Below are 26377 nucleotides of genomic sequence, written 5' to 3' on the forward strand. Positions count from 1 at the left end.
AAATGGCATATCTAACTTCAGTACAGGTAGCAGCCAGGAAATCTGCTGATTAGACCTTGCTCACTGAACCATCAAAGATGAGAGTTAAGAGCCGGTAGCCTTAATCAAACGATGAATCTTGTTAATAAGCTGAATGTCCAGCTTTCAAAGGAAGACATATGATTATAAATCAGTCCAACAAACAAAAACAAACAAACAGACAAGCCAGAACTATAAAACAATGTAAATGTTCAACATTAAAATGGAATTTCAATGCATGTGAAATCCATGTTTTTCTAAAGTGCTGCCCTCCTGGCTACCTTAACACATTTGTATATGTATTGTTCAAAAATAAAATACAAACACATATTCACATTGTGACTTTAAACTGAACTGAACACATCTACAAAGGGATCCAAACATCTAAGACTATATTGAAAAAAAAATATTTCTTGTTGAGTTAAATAATTAGAAACAGAAAGTGTAAAAGTGACAAGTGTAAAAATGCAATGTTAATGCAAAATGCAGACATACAAAATACTAAAATAAAAAATCTCATGTAAATATAACACATTTCACTTTTTACTTAATCTGTAATGCTGACTATTCTGTAATGAAAAAAAAAATTATAAAATAATGCAAAATAAAGCATTTTCACTAGCAGTCTCAGACTTTCATATCACATTGTATCTACAAATGTGTCAATTGTTCAAGAGTTATAGCTGTAATTATGTGTAGAATAATGAAACATACCTTTCATTACATATTTACGTGGTAAAGAAATTCAAGTAAATGTTAACGATCATATACAATTCATCTTAACCTTCATAACTCATAATGTGTCCTTGCAAAATGCCAATCTAACCGTAAAAGAAATCTGTCGTTTGTAACATCATCCAGTAAAATAGGTAAAGGTCATTCTGTAGGGGGGATATGCTGCAGATGATCATAACATTTTTCAAAAAACATCAAATTTCACAACACTCTTTTCCTTCCTTCTCACACCCACACCCACACACCAACACACAAACACACTCTCTCCTTTTCCCTCAGCAAAACATAGCTCTAATCTTTCGAAACCTGCAAATAAAGAAATTAATCTTCAATCATACTACAACTCATGAACATTTGGCCTCTTTTTTCAACACTTAAAGAAGGCCATGCGGTACTCCTGTTTCAAGATGATTATTGTTTATAGTGTTTGTTATAAAAAAAAAAAAAAAAAAAAAAAAAAAAAAAAAAACACACACACACACACACACACACACACACACACACACACACACACACACACACACACACACCATAATTTGGCATTAGATGCTTTAGCAGAATGAAGAGGAGGTGATTAATGTGGATTCACAAGGTTCAGTACTGTAGTGCCCTTACATATTCTGTTTTACTTCATTCTTTTCATGTTAAAAAAAATAAAATAAATCAAATCTCTACACAGTTCCAAACCATGTGAACTTAAGATTTAGTCTGTGGGAAGGCGACCACTAGTGAAAATGTGTAGTTGGGGGCATTTAAAAAAAAAAAAAAAAAAAAAGAATTTCAGTGGTGTGGAGTGAGTTAAGGTTTTTTTTTTTTTTTTTTTTTAAGTATTGCCTGACAAAAACATTAGCGATGCCATAAGGTAAGTATTGCAAAACAACAAAACTAGCACAGTTTTGTGAGAAAGTATTATGATGTTTTTAGCTTGTGTTTATGGCTTCAGTCTGGACTGTGAAGGAGTCAATCTCCTGATTTGGATTTCATCAGCAGACTACAGTATCCAGAATCCTTGGCTATGCTATTTGATCATGCAGCGTTATGCCTGTGCACAGAAATCACAGTACTGGAGCTTTTTTTCTTATTTAAAGGAGAGGATGAAGACTAAAATGATTCCATTCCACACATTAATCACCCAAAACAGCTGAGGATTGGACTGGTTGAAAGGATGAGTATATAGCTTGTGTTGTACCAATATTGTCACTTTTCACCTAGTGAGTTTAAAGCAGCTCAATAATACTCTTCCATCTTCCAATACCCATATCGGTCAGGACACTCAGCAGTGTAATACGTTTGCTTGTCCAAAATTGTGTGCTATTGTCCATATTTGCCCGTTTAGTACATACTCTTTAGTACATACTCATACTAATGCACACTACAAAAATAATGTAGTGTTACAGAGTACTTTCTTTAAACGTCTACTTTCAGATCGCAGTCCTCCGAGGTGAGCCATTAGTTCCGTTATATTTACAGAATACAGCCTGAGCTTAACTTTCATAAGGTGCCAAAGGTTAATTCATAGCAACGCAACAGTATGTGTGTGAGAAAGACATGTGGTCAGGGATGATTAGAGGATTACTGCAAAAAATCAAAAGGCAACATCTGAACATACACTCAAAAAAATTTAGTATGAACTTAATTCGATTATGCCACACATTTCCATTTAGTCAAAAGAAACAGAGTCAGCATTAACAGACTTTGTTACCTTTTCATAACATTAAACTGGTGATGGAACAAAACTGAAATATTTCAATGCAATTTATTTGGCTTTCATTGGAATGAAATTTTCTTTGGATCTGAATAGATTTAATTCATCAGAATGTACTTTCACATTTTTTTTCTTGTTTGTTATCAGTTTGTTTATTTTATGTAAACCAATTATTTAAACACAACATTTAAAAAATTAATTCATTCAAATGTGAACATGATCTGTTTGTATGCCAACATCGTTGGTTTTATTTTTTTGAGTGTACTGTACTGTGCAAAGGTCAGAGACAATCTTGTTAACTTAATTTCCAGCCAAAAAAGTTGTAATTCCTGAAGAAGCATCAAAAACTCAATATGTTATCTAATGTTTCAGTATTTAGTATGTCCTTACAGTTTACTACTGCATCCATTTGTTTTTTATACCACTAGTATACTTAATATAATACTAATAGTAGTAGTATTATCTAAGTAATCCCATATTCAATGATGTTGGGGACTGGGCTTTTGACTCACAGAGTCTTGAATGCTCTATGAAAGCATTGTTGAATGCAGCTTCATTGTTGGATTTACCAGCCTTTTCTGCATCTTTGTTGAGGAACAGCTTCTTAACACACCCTGTCACATCCTGTCAGACCAACAGCTGATTACAGTTGATTACATTCTCTCCCAAAGCAGAAAGCTTCAAGTACTGTTTATTTTTTAATGGCACCAGTTTTGGTCGTCATTTTTGTTTTTTGTTTTATTCCTTATGTGAGTAAATTATCTTATATCTAATTAGCTCCTAAAAATAAACATGAACCTAGAGCCTGTTTTGACTAGGAATTAAATAAATAAAGGGGCAATCTCTGACTTCTGCACAGTAGTCTAATAAAAATACACACACTCCCAAGTGATCGTTCCAGCACGCAAGTAACCAGGGAGAGGAATGTTGGATGTTGGATGTATGGTCAGGAATGAGGTATACTGCACGTATACATGAGGCTTGCACAGTGCAGATGAGAGGTGCAGAGTGTGCAGGTAAGGGCCTGGCCTGTGATATGACACGAAATATGAAAAAGCAGCTTAGCCTCTTGTCTCAATCTAAAAACAAATAAAAATAAAAAGTAAAACATGCCCTCCCTGAAAAGTCTTCCAAAATGCCACCTGGTTGACCACGTTTAACCAGACTAGAGTGTCCTCTTCCTGTACAGATGCACTACATCAGAAGTCTCTTCAAAGAGACGAACCTATATATTTCTGAGCAGCTGCAGATACCCCTCACGGTTCATCATGAGTTTGTGTCGTGATATTCCTCTCATTTGAAGTTTCTAATCCTCGTTCTTGACTGTTTAGTGTAGTGTAGATTTCCTCTCAGCAAACAAACTCCTTCCCTCCTTCTAATGGTGCAAAGATTCAGGTTCTCTTTCCTTTGTTGTATTCCTAGATTCTTTTGCTTTTGATGGGGTGAAATCTTCTGTTTGTGCATTACGTGCGTTATCATCAGCTTTCTTGTTAAAACAAAACACTTTGTCGGCGGGACTTCCCTTGGGCTGAGAGAGAGAGAGACAAAGAGAGAAAAGTATATAAATAAACATGGTCCTCTTCAAAAGGGAGAAGGACTCGTATTATCATGTCAGTTAATTACATTCATACATACAGATAAAGGTAACGTAATTGCATCACATTTGCAAAAACAATGAAAATATGACTTAATAATAATAATTTATAATAATTTATAATTAGGTCAGTAATAATAATTTAGTGACCTAATACTTATTTTTCCCCTTTGGTTGAAATAACCATTGAATTCGTCGTTTCCCATAACCATCTACACCAATTACTGACATTAACTTAGAAAAAGTTTTCGCTCACCTCCATGCAGAATTCTTTCAGCTTTGTGATGTTTGAACGGTTTCTAGCATACACTGCCCGTTTCAAATCACCCCACAGCATGTATAACACACACACGTGGAAATCATGTAAAGCATGATTTCCTCATTGCATACCTACCATGAAAAACAAACTTGTACAGTCTTTTTCTGAGAGTGGATGCATGTACTTTGATACCTGCTGTGGCAAGAGCTACCTGTGATGACATCTTGAGCAAACTGTTCCCCACATGTACATTTTCCAGACAGTGTAACAACTGGCTTCTAATAGTTTTGAGACTTTTTTCAGACGGTATTTGCACCTATAACCTTCTTTTAGTCTGCCTAACGACCATGTTAAATTTGACAAGGACTCTATCTGCCACTATAATTATTACCACCATTAACCATCATTACTTTCAGTTTTCTCACCAACTCTACTATAATATGTTATAATATATTATGATTGTATCAGCACACCTGAGCAGAAGAACAGTCTTATGTGGTGGTACGGTGACTTATCACTTATAACTATCAATAATTTGTTGTTCTCACCAAAGGAGGATGGGTCCCCCTCGAGTCTTGGTTCCTCCCAAAGTTTTTTTTTTTCCTTCAGCTCTGAGGGAGCCAATGTTGCCATTGGTTTGCTCCTATTACTCATTCCTGTAAAGCTGCTTTGTGACAACACCAGTTGTAAAAAGCGCTATACAAATAAATTTGATTTTTAAAGGCCTCAGAAAGCTCTTTGGATCTCACCATGATAATACCACCCACTTCAACAATCAACAGCAAACCAAACAAAATGTTCGAGGTTTAAATAAGACAGGCTCCTCCAAAATACCCTCTAATGAATCTGATTGTAGTAATAAATGTGGGAGTGTCCTAACATTCTTCCTAACAATTCCTAACAATTTTCCTAACAATTTTATTCATAATATTTTACTTATTATAAAGACATGCGTTTAGTCTTATGTTTAGATATATTACACATCTCTATATTGGGAAAACAAAGATCAAATACCCATATGTTTAAATATGTATTTAAACAAAAACAAAAAAAAAACACAAAAAGGCTGATTGTGTCTGGCAAACATTCTAGCTAACCTACTAAAAATCAAAACATGAAAAAAGTGTTAAAAACACCCTGAAGATTACATTACATTATAACCACCAGCTATACTCTATTTTATTCATAATATTTGTATAAAATATTATATGTGTGAAGTGTGACCAGCTGGTTTCAGGCTTCACAATGTTTTACAGGAAGTGAAAAAAAGAGATTAGAAAAGAATCTGATGCCACCTTGTGGCTTACCCTGCTAAAACCATAAACATGCTCAAATGATGAAATGAGGGATGATGTTGCCAAAATGTAGTATGAGAAAATAAAGGCATTTTTGTATTGTAAACACAACAACTGAAGCATGCAAGTCTCTTTCTATACCCATTTGTCCATACCATGTTATGCTAAGACAAAGTATTAAGACAGAAAAGTAATTTTTATGTGAAAGATTTAACCTTACCATGTTTTTAATGACTGTTATCTATATTTTCTGTTGAATATCTCAAAGAAGTGGCTGTTTTTTTATAAATTATATATATTAGGGCTGTCAAACCAAAAAAATGTAATTGCAATCTCAAAAAATCCTTATTTTCTATAACATAGAAACATACACAAATGAAAAAAATTAGATTAATCTCGGTTAACTATATGAAATTCTAAGTGAAATATTAAAATAGTGTAGACATTTTATGCTAAATGTCCTCATGTTAAAAACTGCTGGGACAAGAGAAAACTGTGAGGTAGTTTTATTCACTCCACCAGGTAGGCGTCTCGTAGCTGTGCTTAGGGTGCCCACTTTACTTTCGATGTTCCACTGCTTCGCCACATCCATAAATGTTCGATCATGTTCGACACAGGGCACAGCATGATGCCGCTCCTCTGTTTTCATGACCGTTAAAGCATGTGAATGAAGTAACCACTGTTCATCTACATAATGAGCTGTAACTCAGAGATAGCTGTCATTACCAAGTGATGTCCAATAATCACTTGTAAGAGCAATAGTGGCTGCGAGTTCCACCTCTCGACTTCATGTAGCTTGTGAATCCTGTTGACGATAGTTGACCCATGTGGTATTTTAGGCTGGATGTACTGGAGGTGATGGCTAAACTCAGCCTGACAATAACTGCACACAGCCTTTGTCTTGTCAAGTTAGCCATTTGGCAAGCTTTCGAAATGAAACATTAAATTGAGACCGTGTTAATGTGTTATTATCGCGTTAACTTCGACAGCCCTAATATAGCACACACACACACACACACACACACACACACACACACACACACTTGCATAGCTCTCCCCTGCATATACAACTTCCCTTACTTGTGAAGACAAAAAAGTATGGTGTGTGGGAGCACACAAGACAGAGTATATTTACTCAGCTAACATTCTTTTGATGTTGTGTGGAGAGAGACGAACAGACTGAAGAGAAATGTATAGAGGCACAATTACGGGTGTGACAAAACTGAAGGCAGGGACATTATAAAAAAGCCAACATTTAAAAAAGACACAAAGACAAAAAAAAAGCTGGGGCAAGAAGAAGAAAAAAGGGACAGAAGAAAAGTGTGTTTATTTACCAGAGTGCTATAATGAGTCAGCCTGTAGAAGGGGAAGAGGGGGCAGGATGCAACGTGGGCTTTGCTCCTTCTCTCTGGAAATATTCCAAATGCGTGGGACCCATCTTATGGGGCATCGCTTTAAAGGACAAGTTGGGCAGGGTTGTAGGAAAGGGCGGATAGAAAATGGAAAGGGTGGTGCAGAAAAGCATAAGAAACATGTTTTTGAGAGAAAGAGAGTGACAGAAAGACAGGAAAACATTGAGACACTCATCTACAGAGGATGACAGATGCACAAGAAGCACACACTAAGATGAAGCATGGCATTTTGGAAGCGAATAGCATTTGGGCCAACGAATCGCCGCAGATATGATGTAGTCAATGATTCAGCACGAGCAGATCAGACACAAAACATGGCACAGCATTATGGCTGACACACAATAAAGAGAGATTTTTTTTCACTATTTAATTCCTATTAGTCCTATATTCCTCTCATTTCAGTCACATCCATCTTTGTGTGCTCTCTCAACTGTCGCATGTCAGCACGTTCAATCTGGTATGGCAAAGTCTGCACATAACTCCAGATTAAAGGATATCGCCACATCCTTCCAAACCATCAGCCAGTAAGCACTGTCAAAAGCATAAACAAAAGTTAAAAGTGTACTGGACTCACCTGACTCGGAGTATGCTATTGAACGTTTTCCTGGGTCCTTCTGAAGTTGGATCTCTTTCACCGAGAAGATGGAGGCAGCTAGGGAGGAATTTAGACCAGAGTGAGGACAAAAGAGCACAAAGACTTAACAACATGAAGAAACTTGAAAACACATGGTGTGGAATATTCCTTAATGAACTACTTTTAGTGTATTTGTATGTGATATACAAATGATACAAGTGTACAAGTGCACTTAAATGTATGAACTTAACACATAAACAAACTTTCACATTCCCAAGCTTTACATGCCATTGTGATAAATTGATTGAAAGTTTATTCATAGTAATTTTTTTTCCTGACCGCCAAAGCCATACACTGCAAGTCAGATCCGCTTTTGCTTTTGAAACTGGATCGGCTATGTTTAGAGACATTTAGAAAGGGGGGCTGGTTCCCTTATAAAAAATGATATGACAAAAGATGAAAATCTATGCTGGTGTTTTGTGTCTTTAATTAAAATGAGAGCATCATTTATTGAATATAATTCTAGCCAATTCCAATCCATTCTAACTGTTCAATCACCACATTCAGATCATCTAAAGCATGTTTACATCACTTGTGCAAAGCATGATTTAAAAGTATAGTGCTTAGTACTTACTGTCAGGCAGTCTCTGCACTTGTTCTCCCAGACTCCTGAAGTAGGGGTGTCCCAGAGCATCTTCTGCAGAGACACGTTGCTTCGCCTCAAACTACGTACACACACACAGACACAGACACAGACCCCCAAGGACACACAAAAACATAATGATTTTTTTCCTGCCATTTCCTGCTATCTAGCAGTTGTGGTGTAAATACAACACAAAATGAACCACTATCTGACACCAATCTTTAGATGCAAACTAGTAATTATAAATCACTACAGTGTTTTTGTCAAATGTATACAGTACTGTAAAACACAATATTGCAATACTTGTATGTATCTATATTTTTTACACCCCTAACAGGCATCCTAAAATACACGATTATTATAGGATCTACCTCACAAATAACTCAAAATTGTATGAAAATGGCTCAAAATTGATTGATGTTCCAACATATACAGTAAGAGCGACTGACCTGTAATAACTGATTAATTAAGTCATGACCATCATTGTCGATCCTGTGAACAAAGAAAAAAAAAGTCAAACATTTTAATGAGATACTGAATAAATGTCTACCTACACACACACATATAAACACTGTGTTATGAAAACCCTCTCTGAAATGGTAATGTTACATGAAAATTTACTTTTAGTGAAAGTTAATGCAGCAAGTCATTCCAGACCATTTGTATACAATATGAAGGACAGCTGGAATTATTAAATTATTAGGTTTTGATATGGATTCATACTCATCACTTGTTCCACACACTGACCTACACATGCAAGCACACGTACCTGGGAGCATGATTGACAAGAGGTTCCGTACGATATCGCGGGAAATTATATGTCCTGAACTCTTCACTGGTGCTGACCCCTGGCCAGGATTCCTCAGTGGGAGTGCCTGGAGAGGCACATTGGAGACACATACACACACACAAAGGCATAAATGAGTGAGTGCAAACAAATGTGATAGAAGGAATTATAAAATCACTCAGCCCACTAAATAAAGATCCCTGTACACTGTCCGAAATGATAAACCCTAGAGATAGCACCAGTCTGACTCTCAGTATCATTATCTGATTGGGGAAATCTGATCCTGTAACAAATCCAGGGTGTCTGTGAAATGTCACAGTATTGTGTGTACTTCAACTTTATTTTAAATAGTCTAATTTTACGACAGACTGAGACTCACCTTATCTGTGAGGATAGAAATAGCACTGTGTGTGTATACAATGTTTCTTGTTAAATAAACTCCTTCTTGTGAGTAAAGTTTGTTAAGATCATTTAGGTGGCTTTTGATTAAAAAATAGAAGGGACATGAAGCTCTTCTAATCAGAATTGGCTGATACAAGGAAGTTGTCTAAACGTCTAATTTTTAAGTAAAGGCACCATAAGCCTCTTGTAATATAGCTAGCCAATTGTCTAAGATGTAGTTTTAATACATTTAATATTAGCTGATTGATGATGGATTAAATATAATATTAAGAAACACATTTTCTATCCCCCAAGTCAGAGCCAGATTATTCTACCAATAATGCCTTCATTCTAATTACTGCTTCTGTAGAGAAACAATGCTTCTAAGCACAAAGGCTGCTAATCTAATGTTACACGTGTTACCAAAAAAACAATATGCTAGGCACATACTGCACAGTAGATAAAGTTAGTCAGCAAAACAATTTGTTATTAAACATATATACATTATATTATATATAAGTCAATAGCTTTCCAAACATATTCAAGTACAACATGCGGGGTGGGAGCGGGGTACATTTGCACTGTGATTTCTTTTTTTGTGATATTTCATAATCATGTCATTTTGTTGGATATGTATTTCTTGCTGTATGGTGTAAGAGAGTACTAAATGAAAATTAGTGGCATGGTAATGGTAAAGGTTAGTTGTTTTTTTTATTTAACAACAAACATTGTATTTGTAGCCAGCTAATACTCAAGGTTTCATTGTTAGTATGGAAGAAAAGTGGTACAGTGTCATCTCTAAAACACACAACCATACATGCATACACAGTTCTCACCCAAGATACGGAATATGAGATGAAGTTCATCTTCTACTGTAGATCCAGGAAAGAGAGGTCGTCCTGTGATCATCTCATAGAATATACAACCAACCCCCCTACACAGAAATAAACAACTGAATGTGAGAGCTTCAGAAGAGACAGAGTGATAGATTGATACAGTGATAGACAGTCAGACTGTGTTGTCTTGTAAGTCTTATAAGACATTCTATATGCACAATTTGCACCACTGTTTATAGAACATTCTAAATGAAACTGGAACAGTATATAAAAAAAAAAAAAATAAAATAATAATAATAATAATAATAATAACCTATAACCTATAAAATGACTGTGCATGATTTTTAGGATGTCAAGAGTAAGCAGATATACATATAAAAAGTTTAATGAGGAACATCTATACTCTGTACTCGAAAGACATGTCTCCAACCCTGGTCCTGGAGGCCCATTTTTGTGCTTCCAATACTTTGACACATCCACTTTATAACATCATACAGGCCTTATTCATGAGTTGATTAGTCAGGTGTGTTGGCAGCTGGAAATAGCACTAAAACGTGCAGGACAGTGGGCCTCCAAGTCTAGGGTTGGAACCACATATAAAGCCAAAAGAAGAACTAAGTTACCCCTTTATATTCACAGACAGATGTATCAGACAAGCATTTGCAGAGGTCAGAGAGTTTTTCTGATCCAAATAATTACAGTGTAATTAGGCTCCTCTAAATATATAGTTGAGCCCAATGCTGCACTCACCGGTCCTAGACTCCTAAAGATAGTTATCTATTTAAAGCTTATCCATAATCACACCTTTTGCTTTATGACTATGTGGAAAACTGTAATTCCTATCCTCACAGAAACCAGACACTAAATGAACTTTGAATCCTTTTCAACATGTAACAAAAGAAACACCTACTATCTAGAGATGACATTATATTTGATGTCATAGAATTAAAGCTTTGATCTGTCACTGTATCTGTCTGTGCTAACAATTTTATTACCAAAAATATTGTGTGTGACAAGAATCAAAACAATGCTACAGTTTCAGAGTGTCAGAACATGTGTATGAGTCTCACCACATGTCAATAGAAGTGGAGTACTCTGTTGATCCTAGAAGCACGTCAGGGGGTCTGTACCAGAGTGTGACCACCTCATTAGAATAAGTCTTAGTGGGCACAGACTTTGCTCGAGCCAGACCTACAACATTGGAATGCATGATGTATGTATGTATATATATATATATATATATATATATATATATATATATATATATATATATATATATATATATATATATATATATGCAGCAATACAATCACAGACAGATATATGTAATATTTGTTTTGGAAACTGATCCTAAGAAAATGGATCAAAGGGTTGCAAAAGTGCCGGAGTGCATGACTCTCTGGACACCCAGTGACTTAAGTATAATTATATTCTTCACACTATATAATTATATGCCTTTTTATGGTGTGGGTGTGTATGTTTTCATACAGCACTGTCGGAACAATGTTGTGTATAATCACCAAAGTCAGCTAGTTTGAGCTCTCCCTTGTCGTTAATAAGGAGGTTCTGTGGTTTCAAGTCTCTGTGTAGAACTTTGCGACGATGGCAATATGCTAGTCCTCGCAACAGCTGGAACAGGAAGATCTACAGAGCAGACACATAATAAAATGAAATATAAGTTGGGTTAGGAGCATAATGACCCAAGTTTCACACATCCTCCTCTGGTCAACACTGAACAGGAAAACAAAAATACAATAAGAAATAAAGTGATTAACTGATTAATTAAATAGAGGTCTTCAGATTTAATGAATGTTGAACTTTCAGTTATGGAACACAAACATATGCACAGACTTACTTTGACATTGTGAACACTCATGATGTTGCCGCAGTCATCCATGTACTGCTTGAGATCCCTCTCCTGAACGTTCATGAGAAAGAAAAAGCATGTGAGAAAAGCACCCTCATTCCTCTATGCATGCACGCACACACAGGTTGTATACCTATTCTCATATACTGACCAAGTATTCAAAGACCAGTGTGAGGCACTTGTCCGTGTGGATGATGTCATGAAGAGTGACGATGTTAGCATGTTTTAAATCCTTCAAGAGGGACACTAAATTCAAAAGGAATGGAAACAAAGAAAAAGACAGGGACAGAGACAGATTTAGTATCCATCCCTTAAATTGCATATATTTATTAATTCATTAAATCAAAGGCTGTGTTACCTTCACGTATAGCAGTACAAGGTGCACCTTCTTCATGCTCCAGCCTTATCTCCTTCAAAGCCACCAGGCTATCAGTCAGTTTACTGCGTCCTTTAAACACAGTCGCATATGTGCCCTAAAGAGGATAGGGGAAATAGAGAGACAGTTTGTAAGTCCTTCTGAAAACCTTTTATAACTAAATCTCTTTTTGGACTATCATTTGGTCTACGTATGTTTACCTTCATATGTTAGATTTGAATTACTGTTCTCTCTTTAGTGGTAAACCAGCCAATGTACCCTAAGCAGGCTAACTAGATTTCCTAAGGCCAAGAGGTTTGTAGGCAATTGATTTTTTAGGTAAGAGTGGTGCAATATATGGCAAAACTATAACATCAGGCATTTTTATGATACATGAAATGCATCACTATATTTCATTTCACTGAAGTTTGATCATTTGGAACAGACAGAAAAAAAAACTGTTTGTAAAACTGCCACAAATTATGAATACTTTTTTTCACATTTTTCACTGTTCTAAATCCTGCTAAACATTCTATCCATGTAGGTAGTGTTTTCAGTACAGACAATATCCACAATATCTATAAAATGATATTGATGCAATATGACGCAATGTCTTGATGAAAAATACGGTCAGACTGCCAACCACTAGTTTCTCTACATCTTGCTGTTTAAAGGATACAGACTACATAGACTATGTGTCCACTAGCATTCTCCAAAGAAGCAAACACTGTTGATCTCGGGTAGGAATTAACTTGTTTTTTCTGGTATATTCGGATGGAACTATGAGATCAAACATTTTAGGAGATTTTCCCACTTATAAGCAGTGCTTGGGTATGCAAAACGAGTTGCCAGGATTTATATAAGGAATATGAAAACAAGCAAATCTGCAAGTTGCTTTGTGTTCTTGGCTTGTTTCTTACCTCTCCTAATTTGTCCAGTTTGATGTATGTCTCCAGTTTTCCAAAGCCAATTTCAGACTGCATGTGAGAAACAAACAAACAACAAAAAAAAAACAACTACATCAATATCAGCTGTATAATGTATGTACACTACGCCACAACACAGTGACAGTCTGTTTTGGGGAGAAAGCTGCATTATAACAAACAAATTTTTATTGTATAACCCATGGCATGTTTTTGAGTGAGACTAGAATATTAAACATACACAGACCCTAAGGAGGCACACTGTCAAAACAAATGCATGAAAAAGGTCAAGAACCAAAATAAGAAGTAAGACTAAACCAACAGTGCTTAGGATGAAAAACAAAATGCAAAGCCATAAAACAGCTCCACTGATTTACCTGACACAAGAAGTAAAGTCAGACAACGACATTTAAACAGTGCTATCTGGTTTCCTATGCCTTCCCTTTCTCCAGCACTTTTCTCTTTCTTTCATTATGCCTGTTGGGTACAGAAATGCTCTGGTCACTGAAGTGACAAAAACTAGGCTAATACAGACCCAGAAGCACAAAGCTTGTGTACTGTACACACACTGAGCATTTTTTCTACAGCTGAGTTTCCACTGGAGGCCAAATGTCCTCCCTCTATCCCTTCTATTCCATGTGTCCTATATCATCAGCATCTCCATTGACCAACTTAACAAATGAAGCATGTGATCTACTTCACTCTCCCTTTCTATTTATCCCTCATTCCCTCTGCCTCTCTCACACAAACACAAACAGTGCACTGTGAGCATTTTGAGACAAAGCCAAAGCAGAGCATAGGACAATATCAACCATCCTGGAACCTTAGTTTATCACCACATTGATAGTCAAATTTAATTTTCATTAAAGTGGCACAAAATGTTCTTGTTCTGATTCAACAGCAATACCAGTTTCCTTTTTTATTACCATCCACCATAGTCAGGGCTTCCTTTTAGCTGACAAGGACAGGCTTCTAACAATAAGACTTACCAGTGAAGCGCGTCGCAACCTCCGACTCAAGGGTTTGTCAAAGGGAGGACTGTTCATAGCAAACTTCTCCAGGTAGCCTTCCGGCAAACGAATATCCACTGGCAGTGATAGGCGTTTATTAATGTCCTTCAGAAGTAAAAAAAAGAATGAGGGAGTGACCGAAAATGAGGAGCGACAAAACAATACACACAGTCAAAAGCAATGAAACATGAGTAGCCACTATAACAAACCAAAACCACTAACAGCACCATAGCATGACTGTACTTGAGAAACGTCCACATGTGATCATTAAATAAATCAGGAAAAAAACTTCTTTAGTCTCTCTCTAGGCTGGCATTTCAAGTAACAACATTCTGCAACTAGCAAAAAGTCATTACGTAAGTGTAACTATAAAATGCAGCCAAGAATGAAGCCTGTTTTGCCTGATTCAAGTGTTTTCCCACACATGACTTTAGGACTATGTCATGTTATTTTGAACTTCGAGATTAGATAAAACACAACAGTAGTCTTTTATTACTCATTCTTTTTTCCCCCTCATCTTTATATACACACATGGACAAAGGTTTTGGTACCCCTTGGTTAATGAAGGAAAACCCCACAATGGTCACAGAAATAACTGGAATCTGACAAAAATAATAATAAATAAAAATTCTATGAAAATAAACAAATTAAAATCCGACATTGATATTGAACCATGCTTTAACAGAATTATTTTAAAAAGTAAACTCATTAAACAGGCCTGGACAAAAATGATAGTACCCCTGAAAATAATGTGACCAAAGGAACATGTTAAATCAAGGTGTGTCCACTAATTAGCATCACAGGTGTCTACAATATTGTAAACAGTCAGTGAGCCTATATATAGGGCTACAGGTAGTCAATGTTCTGTTTGGTGACATGGTGTGTACCACACTCAACATGGACCAGAGGAAAGAGTGGTCTCAGGAGATTAGAAAGAAAACTATAGACAAGCATGTTAAAGGTAAAAAATTATAAGACCATCTCCAAGTAGCTTGATGTTCCTGTGACTACAGTTGCACATATTATTCAGAAATTTAAGATCCATGGGACTGTAGACAACCTCTCTGGACGTGGCCACAGAAGGAAAAATGACAACAAATCAAAGAGATGGATAATACGAATGGTAACAAAAGAGCCCAGAAAAACTTCTAAAGAGATTAAAGGTGAACTTCAAGCTCAAGGAACATCAGTGTCAGATCACACCATCCGTCGTTGTTTGAGCCAAAGTGGACTTCATGGAAGAGGAGGAGGAGACCATTATTAGCTCTACGTTCATAGACGAAAAAAATGAAGCATATCATGAAAAGAACACTGTCCCTACTGTGAAATATGGAGGATGCTCTGTTATGTTCTGAGCTGCTTTGCTGCATCTGGCACTGGGTGTCTTATTATAAAATATTAAGTTAAGGGTACCATCATTTCTGTCCAGGCCTGTTTCATGAGTTTATTTTTTTTAATAATTCTGTTGAAGCATGGCTGAAAAGCAATGTCTGACTTTCATTGGTTAATTTTCAGGGCATTTTATTTATTATTCCTTTATCAGATTCAAGTTATTTCTGTGACCATTGTGGGTTTCTCTTTCATTAACCGAGGGGTACCAACAATTTTGTCAATTTGTGTATATACTAGACGACCAGAAGTTTGTATATACCTGTTGATCTAATGTTTCTTCCAAAATTAAGGCTATTAAATATGACTTTGTCCCCTTTGCTTTAATTTTTTGGGAAGCCTTTACACTTCTGTGTTAATTAATGATACTTAGAATTACCTAACTTACTTATGAATATTATACATTTTCCATTTATAGAAATTAAGTTATATATGTGTACTAAATGTGTTTTAATGTGCATACTGTATGTGTGTGTGTGTAACTTTATATTAGATGCAGAGGCATAGCCATACTAGATGATGTTTCAGGGATGGTTCTGTGTTACCTCGTTGGAAATGCGCCGAGGATGGTTGTTACGCATGCGGACTCGAACAGGGCTTTGCACCTCATCAGACGAAGTGCCTGAAGCCTGATCACTCTCTCCATCTGATCCCATCTTCACATTCTCATGTACTATGCCTACATACACGAATACACTTGTGTTAAATGTTCATTTGACTGGAGTAGGACTTTACCAAATTTAACAAAGTTAAAACTTTAGCCATAAGCACAATCTGTCACATGGCATTTTCACATGGTCCCCTATAGGTCATCTACACACCTCATACCAATAACAAGTTATCTCTTGGGACTATCAGATGTGTTAGGGATAACCAACAGTAAAGTGCAAATGTAAAGAAAGAAATATAGTAGTTTTTTTAAAGTAAATATTTAAACCACAATGTGTCAAATATATTGGGAGATCTGCATTGCTTTGCCACTCTTTTCCATAGTACTTAACTTAAAATTGTAATTAAAACATGATAATTGTGACTTTGTAACTTGACGGTTGACAAAGCAAAGGTTGACAAAGCAAAGTTTGTTAGGTCAATACGTCCTCGCCATCATTTAATCAGATACTGTTTCTATAGCAACATAACTAATAACATAACATTTATAATTTTAGGTTTTGGATTTTGCTTATTCCATTTATTGCTTTTTAGTTTGTTATGACCACTAAACCTCTATGTCAAAGTACAAAGCAGTGTTTAGATAATAGTTTTGGGCAATTAGGAGAAAACGGAGAAAGGCAGAAAGGCATGCAAATTAGGAATGAACAGAGAAAGAAAATAACTGGGACAGAGAATCACCGAGAGAGCCAGTCCGGTGAAGAGAGAGGTAAGGTCGGTCCAGGCCATCTCTACGGATCGCGCCGCGCCCCAAACCCCCTGCATACTGTCTCAAGAAGGAAGGGGCACTGTGGGATGCAGGAGGGGGCACGGGGCAAACCATGGGCTCTGAGAGAGAGAGGAAAAGAGAGAGAAAAGAAAAATGTAAAGTAGGAGCTGTAGGTCATACTGGGAGCCATGCAAAACAAAAGAGAAAAAAATATAGGAAAGGCAAGCAGTTATAGGAAAGGGTAAAAAAACTCCTGTAATCATATCAGGAGCAGCCTTATGGAAAATACTCACTAATCCCTCAAGAGTCAACAATGGCAGAAACACAGGAAGGACAATTAAGGAAGGAGTACCCAATTAAAATTAATTAAAAGAAAAAACTATTAAATTCAGGTTCTCAAGTAGCCATCTTTGTGATTAGTTTGTCATTTAAACGATAATCCAGTAGCTCTGTAGTAGAAGTGGGAATCTACAAGGATTTTATGCTGCATTTAAACTGGAATGTCAGAATTTCTGAGTTCTAAGTTGAACATTTCAACAGTTGGATTTCCTACTTGAAAAACCCAGGTTTTATAGATGATTGCATCGCACATCAACAGGAACAAAAGCAGTAGTGTTACACAGTTAATTAGCACTTCTATCTATTCGTGTCTTGTTAAACCAGTCATACACATAGTATCGTCCAACTTCTGTGGGTATGTTTTATACTATTTGGATGTGCAAAACGGTAGCGATACTAATCCGGGGCAATACATTTTGGTTAGATTTGCCATTAAACACTGGTAAAGATTGTCACACCAGTGGTGAAAAACTGTAGTCGTTAGCTAACTGTTTCTGGAAACGTTTTGAAATTGTGTACAATTTTCTGAATGTACTTGAACACATTCAGGTGTTATATCATTCCCAGAGATCCAACCTCCAGGTAATTGGAAAGCAGCACTACAATTCAATTATCATTTAATTTAGGGTGCCACAGTGTGTTTTTTTATTCATATATAAAAAAAAAACCAAGGTTTGGTTGGTTCACTCTAGAATTTAGCAAGAGTTAACTGCAGCATTATATTTTTCATCTTATAAAAATACATTAAATACATGGGGGGGAAAAAAGGTTTGAGTGACACAGGGTGTTACATAGATTCCCAACCGGTTTCTTTTCAGCAATTAGCCTGCAAAAGTGATTAGTGGATTGCCTGTTAAGGATAGCAGTAGAAATCTTGTCCAGCAGGCACCATGTCTTACCTTTCACAAGCCATTTGAGTACACAGATCATGTACCATAGATTCATTTCAGCGAGTCATCTCATGCATGTTTGTGTTTGCACCCGTAGAGGATGTAATGCACTTGGCACTAAACAGAGGTCTGGCAGTTGTTTTTTCTCTCTAATACCCATGTACAATGTTTGTGTTGGTCTATATATATATATATATATATATATATATATAATCCATTTGTAAATGGCCATTTTCCAGACCTTCCCTAATTCTGTTATCACCAGCACCAACAAACAGAAATATGTTTTATTTAAAGGACATCTAGTTTGTTTCTGATTAATCTGTACATACACTATTTTGCCAAAAGCATTCGCTCCCCTGCCTTCGCACGCATATGAACTTGAGTGACATCCCATTCGTAATCCATAGGGTTTAATATGATAGAGGGCCACCCTTTGCAGCTATAACAGCTTCAACTCTTCTAGAAAGACTTTTCACAAGGTTTAGGAGTGTGTTTTTGGGAATTTTTAAACATTCTTCCAGAAACGCATTTGTGAGGTCAGAAACTGATGTTGGACGAGAAGGCCTGGCAGTCTCTGCTCTAATTCATCCCTATCGGGTTGAGGTCAGGACTGTACAGGTCAATCAAGTCCTTCTACACCAAACTCGCTCATCCATGTCTTTAAACACCTTGCTTTGTGCACTGGTGCGCAGTCATGTTGGAACTGTTTCCACAAAGTTGGGGGCATGAAATTGACCAAAATCTCTTGGCATGCTGAAGAATTAAGAATTACTGTCACTGGAACTGACCGTGAAGGGGCCGAACTCATCTCCTGAAAAACATACCCACCACCAAACTTTAAACTTGGCACAATGCAGTCAGACAAGTACTGTTCACCTGGCAACCGCCAAACCCAGATTCATCCATCGGATTGCCAGACGGGTAAGCGTGATTAGTCACTCAAGAGAGCACTCCAAAGAACACAGCTCTAGAGTCCAGCTTTACATCACTGCATCCGATGCTTTGCATTGCACTTGGTGATGTAAAGCTTTGCTGCAGCTGCTCAATTTCATGAAGCTCTATACGCACTGTTCTTGAGCTAATCTGAAGACCACATGAAGTTTGAAGGTCTGTAGCGACTTACTCTGCAGAAAATTGGCAACCTCTGTGCACATTGCATCTCAGCATCTGCTGGCCCCACTCTTTCATTTTACGTGGCCGACCACTTCGTGGCTAAGTTACTGTCATTTCCAACTGCTTACACTGTGTTATAATACCACTGACAGTTCACTGTGGAATATTTAGTAGCGAGGAACTTTGACTGGAGCTCCTGAGAGTGACCCATTCTTTCACAAATGTTTGTAGAAGCAGTCTGCATGCCTAGGTGCTTGGTTTTCTGTGGCCATAGAATTGATTGGAACACCGGAATTAAATTGGATGGGTAAGTGAATACAATATAGTGTGTGTTTCACTGTAAAATAGTTATATGGCGGGATACAGATTTCTCTCATAGTTCTTCTGGTGAGACGTATTTGTAGCACTGTGTTATAGCTAACCCTTCAGTGTGCAGGCTGTACTTTACCCTGGCTGTTATTTATTGGAAAATGCTTCAAAATGGTGCTATATTATAACAACCAAGAGAGATATTACTGGCATATAAACTGGGTTTATATACACATACTAACGATTTAGACACCCTTACAAACAAAACAAAGCAAAGAAACATAAGAACATGGGTGAATCACTGTCAATGTTATACATGATACTTCTTTGTATTCCATTTAACACATTAAGCAGAATTCCTCTCCATCTGGTTGCACATGGTGATCAACTACTTTATTTAAGGTTTTAGTTAAAGTTAGTCAAATGTGTCAATTTCTCATGTTAAAGATACATTTAATTAATGTGACTAAGCACCATCCTTTTCATCTGAATGTCTACAATATGAAATAATAAACTGTTTTCTGGCCATTTCTTTACACATTAGAAGACCTATAATAAGGGGTGGGCAATATGGCACACATATTATAATCACAATATTTAAACACATAAAATGTGCTGCACTTCATCCAATTAAACCTGACTATTTACAGTGTTTGTAATGAAACATGCAGTTGATCAATGTTCTTTAAGCACTGACGATAACCTTGGTAGTCGTTAGGTTTAGAAAGGCATATTGTGTATCATCATAACAAAAATTTGTCAGAATTTATTAAAATATTATCATATTACCCAACCCTACCTACAATGTAAAGTAACAGGCTGTTTTCTGCTGCAAATTTCAAATACAAAAAAAAACAAAAAACGTTTTGCACCTGAATTGACTGACTAACTGATAAAAATGTGATTTTAATGTTGAGCAGAAACATTGTGCTTAACATTTATCCATTCTTGTGTGACCTTACCATCAATGGAGTAAGTCTAATTATTATGAAATCCTGAGCCATTAGCTCCAAATGTGTATTCTTTCTCACCATTTTCCCGTGATGTTGGTGGCTCATCTGGTGCTGTGTGTTCTGTGAGTTCTGATAGATTTTCGTCCACCGGTCGAGCACTTCGCAGGCTCATAGACAAACGTCTCTTAATGATTTTCATTCGGTCCATCAGAGCTCACTTCATCGAGGGCCTGCAAAGACAATCATAGCGCAGTCAGTATCTACAAATACAACCTCCATACACGTGATAAACAGTCCATTTAGCGATTGTAACACAGCATTTTACTCATTTATGGAACAAATACCAGCAATCAACATTATTCAACTTGTTTCAACAAACCAATCAAACAAGATCAACTTACATAGCTTAACACAACTAATGTTATCATTAGTTGTGTCACAATCAATAGTTCCACCTGGAAACCGGTTTGCCAATGCTCTTGTACTAGCAATGACCTGTGCAGCAAGCACGGTCAAGTGCACAAGGAGCGCACAAAGAAGTCGCACAAGCACCAACCAAAATCTTGCACAACTGTGCTTGAAGCCCATGCCTGTGTGAAAGTTCCCTTTTGCAGTGTACCGCAAACTCCCTACAGCTGGACTGGTCAGAGATAACCCTGTTTGTCTGCAGTATCTAGTTATTACCCAAGAACACCATTGAAACCAATACTGTCAGTAATAGTGATCTGATAAGCTCAGTTTCTTAACAGCTTCATAGTATTAAGATCTTCGTAAATGGTAAACAGATTGTTAAATGTTAGAGCATCACAATAAATAATTATATTATTTAATGTGAGCTAAGAGGGTTACCCCTGCTTTAAGCTTTAAGTTGTTAGCAACATGCCATGCTAAAGTTAGCTTAAACTGACTAGTGTATAAAATATAAAATTACTGTACTTAAATCGCACTGACTGAAATGTGTACAGAAACTGTGACTTTAGTGTACCGTTAAACCCCTAGTGTATAGTACGCAGCCAGTGCAGGCATTTGATGTTTTATTTCAAGCACACATGATGCAATTAATTGAGCCTTTAAAAACTTGCATCAGGTGTGCTTGAGACAACACCTGATTTGCAAATGTGTTCTCTTATGAGGATTCTTTTCTGGGGGTTAAATAATTCTGAGACTAGTCATTAAAAGAGGTAAATATATTGTGTTGAATTTGGAGAGTTATAGTTATATTAGGCTATTTAACTTGTTCTTGTTTAATTGGTCTATTGCAAACAGCTGAACGTTTGTGAGTCAAAACAATGTTTTTTGTTCACAACTGGCAGCAGAACAACAGGTTATAATTAAACAGGTTTTTATTATGCTTTTTGTTACAAAATAAGGCATGCATGACGTGTTCAAAGAATTGAATTTTGCATCAATCCACAGAAAATATTACATGGGTACTGCTCTGGTGTTAAACATAGATTTGTTACAGGACTGGATGAGAGTGATGCTTTTTCCCTTCTAATACCTGGGAAAGTCATTTTCACTTTTCCTCTAATTTAACACTACTTTCCCTGCAGCAATTAGTGATGCATGTCCGGGTTTTCAGGAAATTACTCCAATTCTGCTCCCTGCTCGTCATTTAAGGTGGAACCATAAATGTAAATAAAAAGCTGGTGAATGAGACCATTTGATTCTGTGAAACAATTTGTTAATTTCTGGTTTTAGCTTTTACTACTTGTACTGTTTCTAGTCTTTGTTTATTGCATTCCTAATCTTCAAGAATATAAATCAGATGCCCAAAGCTTGCGCTTACAGCGGCTGAACAGATACCAGTCTACAACATAGGTCACCAATCTTATCTAAAAGGGCTGGTGTGGCTGCAGGTGCACCTAGCTCTACTTGTGGAATTAGTTGTGGTCTCAGTTTTCAAATGACTTAATTAGTTAGATGATGTGAGCTGCTTGGTTAACTGAATATGGTTGGTTAAAGCGAATATAGCTAGCTTTGGGGGTTTGATGTTCTTGCATGCCTATTAGCTAAGATTAGGTTGGGTGCACTCTTTAAAAGGGTATAAAGGGGTCTTTAAGCAATGCCATAGAATAACCTCTTTTGGTGCCATTAAGGACCATGTTTGTAAAAAAACATTTAGTGTAAGTGTAAAGAACCTTTCAAAAGTTTTAAAGCTCAGAGGGTCAAATAGGTAATAAGATTTTGATCAAAGCCTAATGTTTTGTAAATCCGACTCCAATAAAAAAAAATTTATTAGCTAGTCGAGGTAGAGATGGAAGATTGACCAACTGCCAAAATATGCGATTGGTGGGGATGTGTGTAACTTTGCCAACCCAGAGAGCCGACCAGATCATTTTCGCAGCTCTGTGTGGGGCTCAACGTGCCTTGTAAGGGAAACACCACTAACTGGATACCTCTCTGTGAGATGTCTCAACTGTCTCAAGTACAGTGAGAATTTGAACACATCAGACCTAGCAAACACCATTAACCACACAAAACAGCAAACCACATTTAACCACTACCAAAAGTACAGCAGCAACAGTCAGAAAGCTGAAAGGAATTGCATCCAAAGTTTAAGTAGTTTCCATTTTAAGCTACACTATACAGTTCTGTATGGGAATTCAGTGTTTTAGATGTGGTTAATTCCAAAACGTAAGAGATATTACAATGTACAGAACATTACAGAAACCCTGCATGATGATGCATCATCAATAGTTTGCATGGAGAGAATAATGTTGCATCCAGCCCCACCCTCGATCGGTATCAGCAATTGACTGACCGAGCTAAAAGGCAATCGGTATCGGCCCCAAAAACGCCGATCAGTCCTCTAAACAGAGGCAAAGACAGGATGGGAAGGAAGCTGAAGGAGACTGACAAGGCTGATCGAGCTGATCTGATCAGGCACCACTCTAAAGTCTGTGTATTTGAATAAGCTTGTAGGACCTTCAACCTGTCTTGCCGACAGCCTTACTTGACATCAGCACCTTTGGCGGATCGGTCTGTTGCAAATTGATGGAAAGCATTTAAGTTATATTAGATCTACTGTGTAGGAGTCACTAAACAGCCATATTTTATTTACATCTATCGCTGCTCTAAACATTCATGATGAACAAACATTTTGGGGTTTTATATATCCTGAGCATGCAGCCAGATCCCCTTAGTTAAGACTTAGTCCCCCATGCATTATTTGCTGATGTTCCCAACCATAATTAAGAAACACAATAAGTCATACACACAATCAAAAGCTTTTGATATTTTTGCTATATTTTATCAAATAACTTGCGATCTACATTTAAATGATGCAACTCGGTGGTTTAAGTACAAGGGTCAAAAATATCTGTTAAATGTTGTTAATATATTGCAATGGCACTAAGCAGGGAGATTTTGTGTTCGTGCTGTCATCGCACATATATAAGATGCATAGCTTTGAGTTATTCTGGAGCACTGCTCATGGTTGTCCTCCTTTCATCTTCCTATGATATGGAACCTAAGTTACATTGATTTACTATAGTATCATATGTATTTTTTTATGTATTTGCAACACAATGCTTTTGTTGTTCAAAAAAATAAACATTTTAAGTGATCATTTATAGTGTACATCACTGTGTCCCATTAGTGCCATTTAATTATCCATCAGTCCCATTTAATTATCTAGATTAATTTTAAATATTCTTCATAATCAATAAAGGCACTTTGATTACAAATACACTGCCGGCCACGTCTTCTTGTACTCCGCTTTAATGTTTCCAGCTAAAGCTGTTCCACCTAGTTTGTATCAGCACTACTTTTTACGCTGCTGCACCACGGCCATTGCTGGGCACGAGCTTGTCTTACTCTGGGCCATGTAGGCTTTGCTTTTAACCTTTTAACAGGAATGAAACGCGATAAATGTGTTCGTATTTAATGGAACTGACTTTCCCTGTAGCATTTAATTTTCGGTTACACCGATAATGTACACCACCGACAGTTCCAGTAAAGTGTTGGTAGCTAGCTAACGCTACCAGCCAGTTGCTAGCACTAGCACTAGGTAGCCCGATAGGTAGCCTCTGTTATAAGTTAGCTAGACATTTGACACACCAGATAGACACGTATCCAAGCCAAATTCTTAAGACTCGGTCATTTAGCTACTTAGTTAAGTCGACCAGCCGATTCTGAGGTTTAAACAGCAACGTGTTTTTTATTAAGCCTGGTTAGACAGAAGGTCGCACTGAGCAAAGTAACGTTAGCTAGCATCTTTGTTTTCGTTAGCTAGCTAACCGGCTAAAGTTGGCTAGCAGCAGCAGAATAGTTTAGAAGCACATTACTAGCCAGCAGGGAAAGCGTCGTACTGCGCTGCAGTCCTGCGGAGTTTGTTTAGTTTTTTGTTTTGTTTTTTTGAGCCTGGGTGTCGAGCGAGGAAAATTACAAAACAGAACTGTGTCGTTCAGCAAGTGCTGTCCTGCATAATTTAACTTTCAAACAGGAGACAACGATAGACCGTACACATTAGGTACAGCTACAGGGACAAACAAACCTGACATTGGAAAGATCGTTTAGGTTGAGTCCAAATGGTATTAAAAGAAAAAGACAACAGACAGAGAAGTCCAATATCCATCGTGACTAAAATAGCTAGCGATAGCTAACATATTACAGCCATACCTGTCCTGGGATCCGGATATGGGCCGACACTCCAGCTGCAGTGTCCCAGCACCCAGAGACACAACTGAACTCACTGCGTCAACTTCGCGTTTTGAACGAGGCTAAAGAATTAAAACACAAAAGCGGAGTCTAAATTACACGAACATGGTCATTTGAGCAGGGCCGAGACGCTGTCTTTCTTGGCCGATGTCGTCACTCCGACCACCTCGTAGACTTTGTGTTCACCAGCAGTTAGGAGCACATCCTCGTCCAGGACCGAGCGTGATGCCCGAATACCGAATAGAGAGGAATCAACCATCCCGGAAAACACCGCAACGGCGTGAGATGCGTGTACGGTGACTTCCAAAAGGGGGACACAAAAATCACAACTATTGTAGCTACATGATTTAAAGAGTTAAATATTAAAATAGAATTGAAAACTGAACGTTTGTAGTTGTATATCACCGCAGTTACTAGACAATTTTAAACCATTCTGAAATACCAGCACGGTGTTGGATTAGTCCGTTTCAGTGGGCAAATCAGGGACAAATTATAATGTCAGGTAGGAAAAAGAGTAAAGTATGGTATTTGGCTTCACACCAAATTGAACGAACTGGCACATTTACAGAAACACATAACAAGAAAATAAACAGCCCAGCCGTAATTATCAGCATCACATTTGTTGTTCACGTTTATGTTTAGGGCTTAGCAAGTGAATTGCAGATTGAAATTGGTGGATTTACTTGTTTAGCTCATATCATAGTCCCCATCCCCCATCCCATTTGGGTCATTGTCTTAATAAAGCACTCAGTGAGTATGCAGGCATTTTCATGCAGCTCTTTCATCTACAGTTGTACTAGCAATAGAAATGAGAGAGCCAGTTACAGAGGCTGCCCCATGTGGCTAACTATAAATCTACAAGGAATAGGTAATATCACTTAATACCAATTTTAAAAATTATTTTCTTACAAATGTTATATTTGAAGTCTTTGCATTAGCATAAAACA

At 37.1% G+C, this 26377-nt stretch overlaps 1 protein-coding gene across 3 annotated transcripts; it reads right to left on the bottom strand.

The window, feature by feature from the left end:
- Positions 1-104: 104 nt before the first annotated feature.
- LOC140557562 (cyclin-dependent kinase 17) lies at positions 105-25647 on the bottom strand. 3 transcript variants are annotated; one of them, XM_072682089.1, is made up of 17 exons: positions 25392-25647; positions 20847-20998; positions 17134-17280; positions 16329-16462; positions 14374-14499; positions 13382-13438; positions 12465-12579; positions 12258-12352; positions 12095-12157; positions 11760-11883; positions 11310-11430; positions 10240-10337; positions 9005-9110; positions 8685-8727; positions 8227-8317; positions 7593-7670; positions 105-3986 (listed from the first exon to the last, which is right to left on the bottom strand). In XM_072682089.1, the coding sequence occupies exons 2-17, from the start codon at positions 20974-20976 to the stop codon at positions 3949-3951; spliced, it is 1566 nt and encodes a 521-aa protein (XP_072538190.1). In that variant the 5' UTR covers positions 20977-20998; positions 25392-25647; the 3' UTR covers positions 105-3948. The 3 variants fall into 3 exon arrangements, with proteins under 3 accessions (XP_072538190.1, XP_072538188.1, XP_072538191.1); XM_072682087.1 differs by lacking the exon at positions 105-3986 and adding an exon at positions 5848-7058; XM_072682090.1 differs by lacking the exons at positions 105-3986; positions 17134-17280 and adding an exon at positions 5848-7058.
- Between the last annotated feature and the right edge of the window lie 730 nt (positions 25648-26377).

This window comes from Salminus brasiliensis, chromosome 6 (genome assembly GCF_030463535.1).
Source record: "Salminus brasiliensis chromosome 6, fSalBra1.hap2, whole genome shotgun sequence".
NCBI classification, from domain to species: Eukaryota; Metazoa; Chordata; class Actinopteri; order Characiformes; family Bryconidae; genus Salminus; species Salminus brasiliensis.